The sequence below is a fragment of the Spermophilus citellus genome, assembly GCF_964194105.1.
Source record: "Spermophilus citellus genome assembly, chromosome: 4".
Classification (NCBI taxonomy): Eukaryota; Metazoa; Chordata; class Mammalia; order Rodentia; family Sciuridae; genus Spermophilus; species Spermophilus citellus.
Window position 1 is genome coordinate 214,155,568 of NC_138185.1, and position 15,700 is coordinate 214,171,267.

Consider the following 15,700-nt stretch of genomic DNA (forward strand, 5'->3'; position numbering starts at 1 on the left):
AATCCCCAGCATGTAACCTGTCCTCTAGTGCAAACCTCTCATGATTATATTGTAGTTGGATTTCTGGGGACAGCCAACGTTTCAGGGACTGAGGTCAGAGCCCAACAGTCCTGCTTCTTCCTCTCCAAGGAACAGGCTTCAAAGATAAAAAATAACTTATCTGGACCAAACTGATCAATCTCACAGAAAGCATTTTCAGTAGAAGGTATTGGTTCAGCCCCACTGAGAGCCCACAGGGGACTGATTCCTGTGGGTTTCCGTATCAATACATCCACACAGGTTAGAGGGGAGCAAGGCTTGGGGGCTCCTCTGTGACAACCACCATTTTTTGTAAAATGGGAGAAGAAACAGATCATTAGAATGATATTCCATGTTCCCTCCCTTCCCGCTCTCTTTACAACAGACAAGAGCATCTTAGTCTAGAGGGCATGCGCCATTACTCAGAGATCTCAGGCAGCAGCAGATGAGATCAAACCTGAAAGCCATCAAGTCACTGCAAACCTCGGGGTGTTGATCCTGACCTTTTGTGGTCCTTGCTGAGCTGAACCCATGGCCTTTGGAGCAAAGCAGGCCTTTCCTCCAAGACAGTTAAATAGGATTTGGAAAACAGGCATTTATTCTCAACAGATGCAAATGGATGGTCGCAGCGCTGGCTGCCAGGCAGATGGAATCCAACTGCTGTGAGCTACACCCCAAGGTTTGAAGCTCTAAAAATGAAGAGAGAGCAGCTCTGCTGTTCATTTTTCCAGAAGCTGGGACTTGTGTCCCCTCTGCCAATTAAAGCACTACTGGACTACTGCTCCTAGAGGAAGGGGTCCAGCCCCCAGGGGCCTCCCATGCAAAGCTGGAGGAGCTGCAGAGGAACAGATACCTACTGTTGGTCTCCATGCACATCTATCCTGCAGCACAATGTCAAAACAAGGGACAACTGAAGAGATGTGGAACAGAATCAGCACGTTTCTCACAATAGCAACACACCAGGAAAACAGACATGAATGCATTAGAGAGCCCCCTCCCACACGTGCTCCTCAACCCATTCCAAAAGTAGCTCAAGTAGAATGGAGAATGTGAGTTCTTACAGACACACCCACCTGCACAAACCCTGCCTAGGATGTGGCAAATACAATCCTCTGAGCTCATCAGTCATTGAAAGGGGATGCTTCTGTGTGCATGGGTTTCCAGTTTGTTAAGTTTTTCCTTGACAACATGGGGAGGCCTGTGCAGTGCCTCTCGCAGGGAGGAAGGGCACCAAAACTTGGCCCCATGAGACCCACCCGCCTGGGCTTGGTTTCCCAACCTGTGGCTCAGTCAATAAATGCCCTCCTTCTTCTCTTACCCCTCCTTCAAATTTCATGGGAAAGCAAGAGGGCCAGGTGGAGAGGAGACAACAAGAAGAGCCAGAGCTCGTTCTTTTTAAAAAATATTCCAATTGTAGTTCATATTTAAAATTACTTCATTATAGTAACTAAACTGAAGACAGCAGTAAAAGTCTATTTTCCTTCTTTAGGATGTGGATTGAAAAAATGAAGAACGCTTACCCATTTTTGAAATAGAGGACATGGGCTCTCTGAAGTCCTGTTTCTAGGAAAAAACCTAGTTCTTGATCGTGGGGAGCAGGGCCGGGCTTAGGACTTCTGTTTTGGATATTAGTAAGTATTACCTAGAAGGGGAGAAAATGGGAAACTAATCAGATGCACATCCACACCTGCGTCCTACACACCCCGGTCCAGTGCACGGCTCGGCTTACAAACCCAACCTCCTTCCCTGGGATCAGCATAAGGGTGCGGTGCAAAAGTGCAAGCATCAGGAGAGCAGAGAATGGCTTCCACGGGATAGGGAGCAGCTGGCAACCCAGTGGCCCTCACGGCCCTCCTGGCACTGAGAGCTGAGGCAGGAGGGGCACTGCTGAGTGGACAGTGCTGGGAAAAGCATTAGAGATGGAACACTGCTGAATGCCAGCATGCTAACCGGTAGGCTGAGTGACACGGACGCAGGTCCCAGCAAAGGGCACAAAGTCATCGTCCACCAATGGCTGCAGCTCCAGCACTGCATGAGCCCAAGGAGCTCCAGCAAACAGTCTAATAAAGCATTTCTCAAAGAAAAACCTACTTGTGGCCATATAAAAACCACATAAGGGTTCTGCAAACATACTGCCTGCATTTGCTGGGAGTCAGCAGGACTTTAAAAGACCCAGTTGTTAGCCAGACCCCATATATGAAAGAGGTCTTAAAATTATTCTCCAAATGGAGCTGAAGCAATTTGCTGGTTCTCTAACCTGCAAGCTTTGGGGAAAGAAAAGTAGAAGGCAACAGTGGATGCGGCACTGAGGAGTAAATCCAGGTGGTCTACCCTTGCAACCACACCACATTGCAACATCTTATCAAAGGCCCTGCAATCCTTCGGCCTTGGTGCTTGACTCAGCACTGCTCACCCGTGTTCCTCCCCTCTAGGACTCACATCTCCACTCCACTGCAGGGTTCTCCTCCATACATGCGCACAGTGTTGGAGATGGGCAGGGCATCATCTTTTCCTTTCTCTCTTAAGAACCTCTTGAAGTGACCTCTACCATGCCTAAGAGCTTCAAAAATCAGCAGTATGCTGCCAAGTCCCAAATTTAACCTCTAGTCCAGATCTCTCTGCATTTCAAACTCAGATAGTAGCTGACTATATCACTTGGAAATCCAACACTGAAACTTTCAAAATGAAAATAATTTTGTAAAAAAAGAGATCATGTTATATATACACCAGCTCTAAATTTAACATTACATTTAATTTAGTTAAATTTGAGAGAAGAAACTGAAGTGTAACCATAATCATTCAACTTCAGAAAAATGTTTTTATTCCTGTAGTTAATTAAAAGTCTCTCTACAGTTAAAAATATATATTCTGTTTATTATGTGTATGTATATGTACACACACACAGAGTAGAACACTATTTTTACCTACATGTTTCAACTTTATTATACAGTGTCTATCTGCACATGATACTGATGGAGAAATTAATACATTCATATTTTCTACTTTGCCTTTTCCTGTAGTCCTACATTTTTATCACATTACCAGTTTTATATTTCAGCCTCCCATATTGGTTATATTACTATTTTTATATTGCCATAAAAATATGCATGCCATAAATATGTGGGGGTGTTGTTTTCTTTTCAAAGAATACTAATTGGGGGGTATTTTTTGTTGTTGTTTTTTGCAGTTTTGAGACTAAATCAGGATTTTGCCTGTGCCCAGCAAGCACTGTACCCACTGAGCCTCCCCAAGTCCTGTGCACTGTCTTGATAACTGGGGTAGTTAAAGGCCAGGAAGTAGGAGTCATTCTTCTGTTTCAAGACTATTTGGGCTGTTCTGGGTCACTTGAATTTCCATTCAAATTTTTGAACGAGCTTGTCAGTTTTTGCAAAAGGGCAACTCACATTTTCAGAGGGATTGGGTTGAATTTGTAGATCAATTTGGACAGTGCAACTATTTTAATAAATAAGATATTTCAATGCATGCACATTTACCTAGGTCTTCCTTAATTTCTTTAAACAATGTCTTTTACTTTTTAGTGTATATTTTAAGATGTTAAATTTATTCCCATGAATTTTATCATTTTGATGCCATTAAAAGTGGAATTGTTTTCTTAATTTTCTTTTTGGATTGTTCATTGCTAGTGCACAGAAACATGTGATTTTGATATTTGATGCTGAATCCTAACCTTGCTAAACTTGCTGATTAGTTCTAGTAGCTTTGTGTGTGTGTGTGTGGGGGGGGGGTCTTCGGATTTTCTATATACAAAATCATGTCATCTTCCTTTCCAGTCAGGATGCCCTTTATTATTTTTTCTTGCCTAACAGCACTGTTTAGAATGCCTATTTCAATATTTAGCAGAAGTGACTAGCAGAAATCCTATCCTGTACATGGAAAGCAACCAGTCTTTCACCATTAAATACATTATTAGATGTGGGCTTTTTTTTTTTTTTAATAAATGCCCCATATCAGGTTGAGTAAGTTCCCTCCTATTTCTAGTTTGTTGGGTATTTTTTGTTTTTAAATCATGAAAGGGTTTTAGATTTTATCAAATGCTTTCTCTGGATCTGTCAAGTTGATCATGTGATTTCTTTCTTTACATATTGATGTGCTGAATCACATTAATTATTGGATGTTAAACCACCTTTCCTTCCTAAATCTCTCTGGGTTATGATATATAATCTTTTTACAGATGCTCCTATATTTAATTCCAATAAACACATACTAAGTTGAAAACATCATAGGTTGGAAATGCATTTTATACAACTGACCTGTTGAACATCATGACACAGCCTGGTCGACTGTAAAGATGCTCAGAGCACAGAAGAACCAACAGCTGGGCAAACTCATGTAACATAAGCCTATTTTATGATAAAATGTTGAATGACTCATGCAATTCATTGAATACTTGTGTCAGAAACAGTACGCTGTGCAGAGCTGTACGTCTAGATCAGAACACCACTCACCACAGCTGCCCCGCATGGGGGGAAAGTATCAGGCTGCTTATTATTAGTTCAGGAAAAGATCAAAATTCAATATTCAATGAGCATGTATTGCTTTCCCACCACTGTAATGTTGAAAGTCTAAATGTTATAGTTGACACCATTTGTGTACATCACATGATTCAATTTACTTGTGTTTTGCTGAAAGACAATGGAATGAGATGGACACCATTACCCTAAGTACATGTATGGAGACATGAATGGTGTGAATATACTTTGTATATAACCAGAAAAAATGAATACACAACAAAGAAAGTTTTTGCATCTATATTCAGAGATACTGGTTTCATAAAATGAGTTAGGAAGTGTTTTCTTCTTATGTTCTGGAAATCTGTGTGGTATTGGTATCACTTCTTCCTTAAACACTAGTGGAATTCATCAATGGAGCCAAGAAGACCTATAGTTATCTTTATGTGGAGGTTTTTAGCTACAAATTCAATTTTTACAATGAATAGAGGGATATTTAGGGCTATCTATTCCTGCTTGGGTAAGCTTTGGTAGTTTGAATCATTCAGGGAATTTGCTTATTTATTGGCATAACACTGTTCTTAATTTTCCCCTATAGCCTTTTGATGTCTGTAACAATCTATATAAGTGTCTCATCACTTTGGGCCTTAGTAATGTGTTTTCTTTCTTTTATTCTTATTCAGTCTTGTTAGAGATTTATCAGTTTTATTGATCTTTTCAAAAGACCAGCTTGGTCTTTTGAAAGACTAATTTTGCTGATTTCTGGTCTTAATCTTTTAATATTTCCTTCCTTCTGCTTGCTTTGGTTTTAATTTATTCTTCGTTTTCTACTTTCTTGAGTTAGAGGCTTAGATCAACTACACACATTTTTAGGATTATAATGTCTTATTGACAAATTGCCCCCTTTTATTAGGTAATGTCACCCTTTGCCTCTTGTAATAGTCTTTATTCCTAAGTAAACATTTTAAGACAGACATTTTAGCATTCTCTTGATTATCATTTGCATGGAACATAGTTTTATTATTTGTCTTCTTATATGTCAATATTTAAAGTGGTTTTCTCAGACATAGTGTATAGTCACATCTTGCTTTTCTGTTCAATCTGAAAATCTATGCCTTTAATTGGAATGCTTAGGCCATTTACATTTAAAACTTATTTTGTCTCATTTTAGAAAAACAGTTTAATTTTTCTCTTCCAGTCCTTTAAAGGTGTTATAGTTTGTATATGAAGTGTCTCCCAGAGGTACCCTGACATTCAGGCGAAACTTAAAAAACTGGAACGGGGACCTTGACCCCTCAGAGTGAAGTCCTGGCCACAGCCTTTAAGGGGTACCATAACCGGGATGAGAAGGCCAGAGAGCAAAAAACCCAGATGCTGGCACAGGGGACCTACCCCACAGGCCCCTTCGTTTCTGGCCAAATGTCCACCACCCAAGATGGCCCCTGGGCCCTGTTTTAAGTGTGGGACAGAGGAACACTGGACACAAGAGGGCCCGAATCCCAGGCCACCTACAAATCCATGCCCTAAATGCCAATTAAGGGGTCACTGGGCCATGGACTGCCCCGGCCCCCGAAGGGGAGCTGGATCCACCCCAAGCCCAGACCTGGATCTTTGGGGGCTGACAACGGACAACTGAAGGGGCCTTGGGACTCCCTCCCTGATGACCACCATCAACTTTCAGGAGCCCAGGGTCACTATTATGGTGGATGGACACCCAATTAACTTCCTTTTAGACACAGGGGACACTTACTCAGTCTTGAGGGAGTTTTAGGGACCACTGTTCCACCCTATTCCCCCATTGTCGGGATAGGGGGACAAACAATCCTTTGCCTTAAAACCCTCACGCTCTCTTGCAAGTTCTACCACCATCCTTTCTCCCACCAGTTTTTCTCCCTCTAGAGGACATTTCCACCCCTTCTGTGGTTCACTGTGTCCCTGTCAGAATTCATCTTAAGGACCCTCAGCATTTCCCTTGTCAACCTCAATACCCTCTTCCAACTAGCAGTCTTCAGGGCCTACAGCCCATTATTAAGGACCTATGGCGCAAGGGCCTAATAAGACCTACCCACTCCCCTTATAGCACTCCAATCTGGGCCGTAAAGAACCAGTCCAAATACCCCTCTCAAGCCAGGCTCCTTTCCTGCCCACCAGGCTCCAGGACAACTTCCCTGAGCCGACTGGCAGTTGGATTTCACACACGTGCCCAGGGTCAAGAGGTATCTCTATCTCCTCGTCCTTGTAGACACCTTCTCAGGATGGGGGGAAGCTTTTCCAACCACCAACAAAGGGGCATCCACGGTCGTCTCTGTTTTGCTCTCAGATATCATCCTGAGATTTAGGGTCCTTACTTCCTTGCAATCAGATAATGGCCCCAAGTTTACCTCACAAATCACACAACACATTTCTGGGGCTCTCCACATTCCCTGGATCTACACCCCCTATCACCCCACCTCTTCAGGAAGGTAGAACGCGGCAACTGCACCCTAAAGGACACCCCCACCAAGCTCCCCCTCGAACCACATCTCCACTGGGTCAAACTTCTCCCAGTCACCCTGTCTCGCCTTCCGGTGCTCCCCAAAGGCCAACTCAAACGTCCCCTTTTGAGGTGATGTATGAACACCCACCCCTGCCACCTAGGGTGACCCCTTCACCCTGCATCCTTCCAGAACATCTCAGTCACCCCCTTCTTAGATTCATCTAAGACAGATTTGGAAACACCAGGAAACTTGATGACCTGATCCCTCCAGGCCACGCGTCTCTTTCCCCTTAACCATGGGTGACTGGGAATATTTCTCTCCTCCTCCTGGTGACATGCCTACCCTGACACCTAACTGGAAGGGCCCCTAAGGGTCATCTTGTGTACTCCCACCGCTCCCCGCCTTCAGGATCCCCAGGCAAACTGACTTCATGGATTCACATTTCCAGGCTGAAACCGGGCGGCCTCCGACCGGAGGGGCCCAGGCTGACGCCCACCGTCCTCCTCCCACAGACACGTCCGCTGCACCACCCGAGAGTCCCCTAAAGCTCCACCTCTCACCCCAGGGTCCTTCCCCCGCCTGAGGAGGACCTTCTTCATCCCGACAAACCCTCCCAACCTCAGGCCCCACTCTAGCTCCCCCCACTCCTGGCGGCCCTGCTGGCCCACCTCCTCACGCCCACCCCGTCTGCTTCTCAGACACGGTTGCCCTCTCCCGGGACTCCCCGTGTGCGGCCTCTCTTCGCGTCACAAGCCCCTGCGGAAGCACAGGCAACACGGCTAACCAGACCTTCACCAGCCCTCCCCAGGGTTTCACACCCGTCCCTAGTGAAGGCCCCACCAAGGGCTGAGGGGACTTCGGAAACACGACTGCGAACGTCACTGGCCTGTCACCCGGGGCCAGGCCCACTCGCTCTCGCTGGCCTTTTCTCAGCCAGTCCCTCTCACTGGACCTCCGGCCAGGAGCTCATGTGGCGTCTCCTCCCCCCTCCTCTTCTCCTGGCCTTGGGGTACCTTTGGTGTTTTTAGGCTCACATGGGGCGCACCTGGCTCGTGGAGCTCGTGGAGGCCCTCCCACAGGACAGCTGGCTGACTCCCCCATTTGCAGGGACAAGGATTGGGCCGAGACTATCCGTGACCTATGGCTTCGAGAAGCTTTCATCGATTTTGGCCCCAAGGAAACTCACATCTCCAGCGCCCTGGCCTTCACAGCCATGCTTCCTTGTCCCCGCACCCTGGCCATCCCTCCCCTCCTTCACACCGGCGACCCTCTCCAGCAGGAAGTAGCCAGACATCTCATCGCCCTGCTCCCAACACAAAAACTAAAAGGAGTAATGACGGGTGTGTGGGAGAGTCCCTGCCAAAGTGAACTTTCCGTCTCGCGAGAACACCACAGACATCCTTACCCTCCCCCTCCTCTCTGAAGAGCGCCAAATTCAAAAGTTTTCTAGACCAATCCCCGCTGGACACACAGTGTTCGCTCGCTGTTCCTGAGCCATCCTGCCAATCAGCACCCGACACGTCACCTACGCAACCCTTCTTCAGCCCGAGCTTGCAAGCTCTCGCTCTCTGCCGTCTTCCTCTCTGCCCTCTTCCTCCTCCTCTCTGCCCTCTTCCTCTCTTTCTCTCCTTTCTCTTCTCTCTGCCTCCCCTTTTTTCCCCTTTGGGCAGCCCCCAATAAAATATCTTGGTTGAATCTCCATCTTGGGCTCCTTTCAAGGAGCCCCCAGATAAACTTTTCCTCCTTGACTTGTTCTTGTCAGGTCTTTGTTCACAACAGTGACAATGCTGCCTAAAACTGCTGGCGCCAGAGGTTTTTCTGGGTGGTTCTGCTCCACCCCCTGGTTTTCCGCGCCCCTGCGTGTGCTGCAGAGGCTGCCTCTCTCCATGCTCACACCCCTTTCCCACAGTACTCGCCATCAGTTATCGCTTGGTGCTGCTTTTGTTCTGTGTCTGGTGTGGTGAGGGAAGGTTTCTTGGTTCTTTTGGTCAAGACTTGGTCTCAGGCTGGGCCTGCACACCTGGACCTCAGGGATGGGGCTCATCTTCAAAGGCCTCTCATTGGATATCTCCCTCCTAGCTGCTGGAGTCCCCTTCTAGGACAAAAACCACCAAATATCTACCCCCAGGAAACCTCTGGGCATGATGAGACTCCTAGGAGTTCAGGCTCCATCGCCTTCCCATCTTAAGAAAGGGCACTGCCATCCAACCAGCTGCCCGAGGCAGACACTGAGCCCCAAGCTTTACACCCACTCTCCTTCGCGTCTCATTCATTACCATGTCCCTCCTAGTTCTTTCTCAAACGTGTCTGTGTCTGTCCATTTCTACTGACATCACCGCAGCTAAACTACCCGTGCTCACACTGGGTTTCTGTAGTAGCCTCCTACATGGAGTCTCCTTGTCTTCTCTTGATTCTCTAGTGCTCCTCTGCTATCCAGGGGCAGCCTGAATAACGTTTATGACACTACCTGGATCATGCTGTTCTTAGCAAGGTCTTTCTTCTCTCTCAGCTATTGGCTCCACTCTTCCTCAAGGGCTTTTCCTAACCAACCAATGTCAAGTCGGCCTGCCCCTCCCCCAGCATCCTGTTCTGTGTTGTTTTGTTTTACCAGATCATTGGCTCGCTCCCTTCACCAGGCTACAAATCCCCCAGTCAGGGGCCATGCCTATTTAGTTTACTAATGTATACACCCCCGGTCGGCCACAGTGTCTCATGCAGGGTGAGCACTGCATATAGGTAGTAAATGAATGAATGAAGGAATTTTCAAGGCTAATCCTAAATGCAAGAAAAAGGCAATAGGAAAGTAACTGCTGTGTATTAGGCACACAGCTCTCCACTCAAACCTGCTGAGCGCACACCCCATCCACCCTCGCTCAGGGGGAAACTGAGTCTCTTGTCTACTGAGCACATGGGCAGTTGAGTGTTGGAGCTGGTGCCAAATCCCAGATCCCCCTGACTCCACAGCCCAGTTCCTTCCCCTCCGCCCCATGAGTCTTCTCTTTTCTCATAGAACAAAATCCAAAATGTCAAAGGTCAGGGCAGCCAGGATGACATTAGGTTTTGCATGAGCAGAATGGGAGAGTCTTGCGGGGACAGAGGGAAGAGCTTAGCTCCAGGTCTATCTAGCCTAAAGCCCCTGCACCTTGAATTGAATCTCTTCCTCACAAAGAGCCCACAACACGGGGTCCTGGACGGGAGCACCATTTGGCACTGTGAAGCCACACTTGTCCTGTGGATAAACACTTGCTGGGAGAGGGCTGCCGACAAGTGTCCTTAACAGGCACATTCTCCTTTGGCAAAAGCCCACGGGCCATGAATGAGGAAGCGGACAGCGCCAAAGACTCAGACCAACAGGCTGGGGCGCCAGGTCTGCTCTGAGGCTCCTCACCATTTGCTGAGCTGTCCAGCTGCCCCTTCTCATGGCTGTCTTCAAATGGATGGACAGACGGACAGTGGGGATAAGACCTGTACCTCCCATGGTTGTTCTGAATTCCAAAAAGAAACTTAGCAAGTGTATAAACATTACCATCCTTTGTGGAGTCACAGCAGAAGCACCTTCAGATAGAACCAAGATTAGGAAATCTGCCATCACCTTTCTCTCTTAACACTGCTTTAGAGATTCTGGCAAAAAGGCATGAGAGAGATGTAAGAATATATTAGAAAGAAAGAAAACAGCAACAACAAAAATCATTCCTCTGCCCCAAGCTCATAGTCTTAGAAAAATGAAAAGAATCAGCTCGTTGCTATGGAAGGCTTCAGTAGCATAGCCAATACTCCCATATTGCTGTCCTTGTCCACCTTTGAGATTCTGCTCAGCTGTCACCTCTTCCAGGAGCGTCCCTGGACTTCCACACTGGCCCAAGTCTCTTCTCTGGCTTTAGAGTACCCCAGGGGTTCTTCACTGAAGTCCCCACTCCCACGCAGGCTGTGGCCTATGTCCTGGGGTGGCAGGTTCCCCTGGGCAAGCGTTCTGGCTTATCAAACACCAGGGCCGCAGGCTCCAGCAGCCCCCAGAACACGGAATGCACTCAAATGATTGTGTGAGTGAATTAAATACCACAGGCTTTCTTGTCTGTGTGAATACAGTGAAAATGACCCTACTCACACAGCAAGGGAAACAAGACAGCTCTAGGAACAGACCAGACCCACTGACAACTGCAAAACGAAAAGTCTTGACAAAATGACAGAGGGTTGAAGGTGGGAGAAGACTAAATACAGCTTCAAATGAGTGTATGGAGTTAACGGAAATCCAACCCAATCCCAGCAGGAGTTTTCTTTTTTCTTTGTTTTGGTACCAGGGATTGAACTCAGGGCACTCAACCACTGAGCCACATTCCCAGTCCTATTTTGTATTTTATTTGGAGACAGAGTCTCACTGAGTTGCTTAGCACCTCACTTTTGCTGAGGCTGGCTTTGAACTTGTGATTCTCCTGCCACCACGCCCAACCAACAGGATTTTTTTTGAACTCAACAAAATTCATCATGAAGTATAAAGAGAAAAGAACTTAAAAAACCTAAAAGTTGTAATTACTAATCCTTCAGGTGTTAAACCCACCCTCAAAAAATGCTCATTAAATAAGATTAATAGGACAAACACACGGAGATCAGAAATTACTGCCATATCTAAACTTGTACAAAATATGAAAAGGAAAGAGAAGATGGCATTATAATTTGGAAGCAAATAATTTAGAGTCACATCTAATATCATATACTAAAATAAATCCCAGATTTAGGACTAAAAATCAATATAGAAAATGATTGAAAATTTTCAAATCCTTGATGGGGGTTATCCCAACATTCAAGCTTTCAAAATAACAACATAAAATGTAATTAAAAGATAATCAGATTCAACTATACATTCAAAATTTATGAGCAATTTAAAAAATTTACTGTTTGGAAAAATATGTAGAACAAACATGATAAGGGCTAACACATTGATGATATAGTGGATTCAAATTGTAAGGAAACACTGCTTCTAAAACTCGGACACAGCCAGGCGTGGTGGTACACACTTGTAATCCCAGCAACTCAGGAGGCTGAGGCAGGAAGATCTCAAGTTTGAGGCAGCCTCAGTAACTTAGTGAGACCCTGCCTCAAAATAAAAAATAAGAGCTGGGGAGATAGCTCAGTATAGCACACCTGGGTTCAATCCCCAGTACCCCTCCCCACAAAAAGAAACAAACTGGTCACAAAGTATAAGAGACAAAAAAGACTATATCAAGGTTAAAGATAAGTTACCACATGAGCCAGCAATTTCACTCCTGGGAATAGACCCAAGAAAAATGAGAACATGTGTCTATATAACAACTTGCCTGTGAATATTTGCAATGACATTATTCATAATAGCCCAAAAGTAAAAATAATTCAAATGCCTATTCAGTGGCAAATGAATGAACACAAGGTAGCAATAAAAGGAAGTACTGATATGTGCCACCACATGGGTGAAACTTGAGAATATTATGCTGAGCCAAAGAAGCCCATCACAAAAGATCACATACTATATGGTTCCTCTATTGGTATGAAATGTCCAGAATCCGCAAATCGATAGAAGCAGAAAGCAGCTTAGTATTTGTTTAGGGCTGAGGAGAAAGGGTGGAAATGGGGAGTGACTGTCATGGCACAGGGTTTCTTTTGGGGATGATGAAAATGCTCTGGAATTCATTACTGGTGATAGTTACACAACCCTGAAGACATATTAAAAACCACAGAGAGCTGGGCACAGTGGTGTGCACCTCTAGTCCCAGCCACTAAGAAGGCTGACGCAGGATTACTTGAGCCCAAGATTTGAGGCCAGTCTGTTAAAAAAAATGAGACTCTATCTGAAGAAAAAAAATTGTACAGCATACAACTTAAATATTAAGACAAATTGTACAATATGTGAATTAGATCTCAATAATGCTATTATTTTAAGAAAGAAAAAAGAAAAAGAACCAGCCAGCAAGGTACTAGTTTCACCTCGCAAACAACTTTTCATCAAGTTTCCAAGACTACAAAGCAACGGCTCTTTTCCTATGCTGCCAACATCACGGGATGTATGATTTGTCAAAATCAACTGGACACAACAGGTGGTAAGGAAGATGGCAGAACTAGCTCCACTTCCGTGAATTTGTTAGGAAATAACAAAGTAAGGGGAGAAGTGAACTGAGGAAGGCCTGACCCTGACCCTTTTAAACAAGGTGGACCCACAACTAGTTAAATATATCACTTGAAATATTATATTACCAGGAAAACAATGTGGAGTCTAATGGTATATGAAAGCCCTTCAGTTATAAGAGCAAAGACTGGCAGCAAGAATTAAAAAATGAAAATAAGTGACTGCTCTTTTCTGGTTTTAGACTTTTCTAACTCATTCTTAGGAGCGCTGTGGCCCCCTAGTCCAATCAGTCAAGATGACAGGCTCAAAGTCGGCAGGCGGTACCAGGTCAGAGGCAGCAGCCCGGCTGGTGGGTTTCTGGAGGCTTCTGCTAGGAAGCTTGCCTTCAGCTCCACCTTGGTAAGCCCTGAGCTACAATCTGTGCTTCGGTGAGAATGAAAGGTCGCCATGGAAAGGAGGACAAGCAGTGGCATTTCCTCCCTGGGCCAGGTGTTAAAGCCACAGTACAGCCCTGGGTACTCTAGACACTCCTGCCTCTCAACGGCAGCACCAACTGTGAAGACACCTGGTGTGAACTAATCTGGTTCTGGATCCAACGCCACAGGCAAGTTCCTCCACAGGGAGAACATCATGAACCCAAGGCCCGAGACGCTGCCCGCAAACAGCTTCCTGATGGACACAGGAAATGTGGGCCGTGTGATGCAAGATCCAGGGGCCTGGTGTTTCTTGGAACTTTAGCATTAAAACAGTCAATAAAAAAGTTAATTTAGCACTGATTTCCTTTCTAAAATAGGAAGTAAAGAAATGAACTGTCAACAGAGGGCCAAGTCCCACCTGGCACCGCTTCTGCCAAAAAAAGCCCTGACCAGTTGGTTGGCTGGTGCTGCAGAACAGGGACAGGATGACTGCATGTGCCAAACGCAGGGCTCGAATCGTGAGCTCCAGGCCGGAGTCATCTTCACTCCCACCACTGCACCTCGGGAGGACAGGGAACGATCTACTCTTGGCATAATGCCACCATCTGAGCAAGGCCGTCCTATGTCATTGCTCATTTGATCTGCACTGATTTGATTTATTTGAGTAAATTATTTTATATGGACAATATTGGAGTTTTATTTTATTCCCCTTCAAAACAACAAACAACAACAAACTATCACAGAGATCATTAGTCGGTGTCTCCGTGACCCTAACATGATAAACAAACAATTATTTGATGCACACGCCCTCATTTATGCACGCCCCCTCAGGCCCTGCCCCCACAGTGGGAACGGGAGCTCCCAGCATCCCCCGGGTGCACTCTGGTCCTCAGCAAGGGCTGGTCTCCAGCCCTGAGGCCTCGTCAGGCAGGATGGGCTCCACCACATGGAAACAAAGGAGCAGGCCAAGGTCAGCCAGAGCGATAAAAACCCAGAACCCAGAAAAAGGGACACCAGGCAAAACTACGGCTCCAGGAGCTTCAGCACAGATGGGGCAACCTAGCTCTTCAGGAACATTCCCCTAAAAATTCTTTACATTTCCAGTAAAACCGAATGTCAGGGATATTCCAGATTTTTATCTGAGAAATTTGTCAAATGTTAGGAAAGACTCCACAGTCAGGTGACCCAGGAACAGACAATAAAGCCAGCACCTCACTGCGTGCTCACAGCACACTGCAGACCCCTTTTGCCCTCACATGGCATCTGGTGATGATTATTGCTATTTATAGATAAGGATCCTGAGGCACAGAGAGGTTAAGTCACTTGTCCAAAGTTCCACAGCTAAGAGGTGGCAAGGCTGGGGCTCCAGCACCAACTCACCTGACAGCAGCTCTGCTGTTTCTTAAGCACTTAAGTTAGCTGCCTCAAGGGGAAGCCAAGGTCAGCCCTCTTTCTGAAGGGTCGCTGCCCTTCACGAAGTGAACAACTCCAACATGGCTGAACAAACCCACTGTGGGGAAACTCACAGAATGGTGCAGCCTCTGACTCACGATTTTTTTGGCTTTTACAGATAGAAAAAACATTAGTCCCCAAATCTTATTATCTTTAATGAATGAAGTTAAGAGCCAACAATAGAGCGGCAGTACAGAATGGTGGGCGGGGCCGCTGCACAGGATGACAGCAGCAGGATCTCTGCTCACAGGGCTGCTCCACAGCAGCTACTGTCCCCCGGGCTTGCTCAAGGGTTTTCTTTCTTTCAGATTCTGTTTCACTAATGCTTCCATTTTCAATTCAGCATCATTCTTATTAAGTTCAAAATTAAATCAATTAAGTTTAAAATAATTGAAAGATCTATCAGGTATCTTCACACAGCACAACCACCCACCAGCAACCCTGCAGCTTCTACCAAGCCCACTGGTCTCTTAAGGAAGGTCACCTTCCCCAGACTTCAGATTGATCATCATGTAATTTCCTGGCACCTACGACAGTCACAGCAGATGTTTGGTTCGTTTGATCTCTCTCACTGCCAATAACCCAGCTTGCTGAAATCTGGGGAGGCCCAAGAGGGTTTCACAAAGGAAAATTCACACCAAAAACTACAGCACAGCCAGAAAAGAGGTAACCGTCACCTAGATGGAGTCACCAAATTAGACCAAATTTGAAAAAGCGGCCTCCTCCTGTAACTAAAAGCCAGGGCTCCCCTGGTCCCTGCTGACTGAGCACTTT

General features: G+C 45.8%; 1 protein-coding gene across 5 annotated transcripts in view; it reads right to left on the minus strand.

Moving 5' to 3' along the window:
• The window catches only part of TTC7B (tetratricopeptide repeat domain 7B), a 230,839-nt gene that overhangs the window by 155,825 nt on the left and 59,314 nt on the right, over window positions 1-15,700 (minus strand). For all 5 annotated transcript variants that reach the window (XM_081290633.1, XM_081290635.1, XM_081290634.1 and 2 more), the window contains one exon: window positions 1,539-1,660. In XM_081290633.1, coding sequence (XP_081146759.1) covers window positions 1,539-1,660 — 122 coding nt within the window. The remainder of the gene's footprint in view (window positions 1-1,538; window positions 1,661-15,700) is intronic.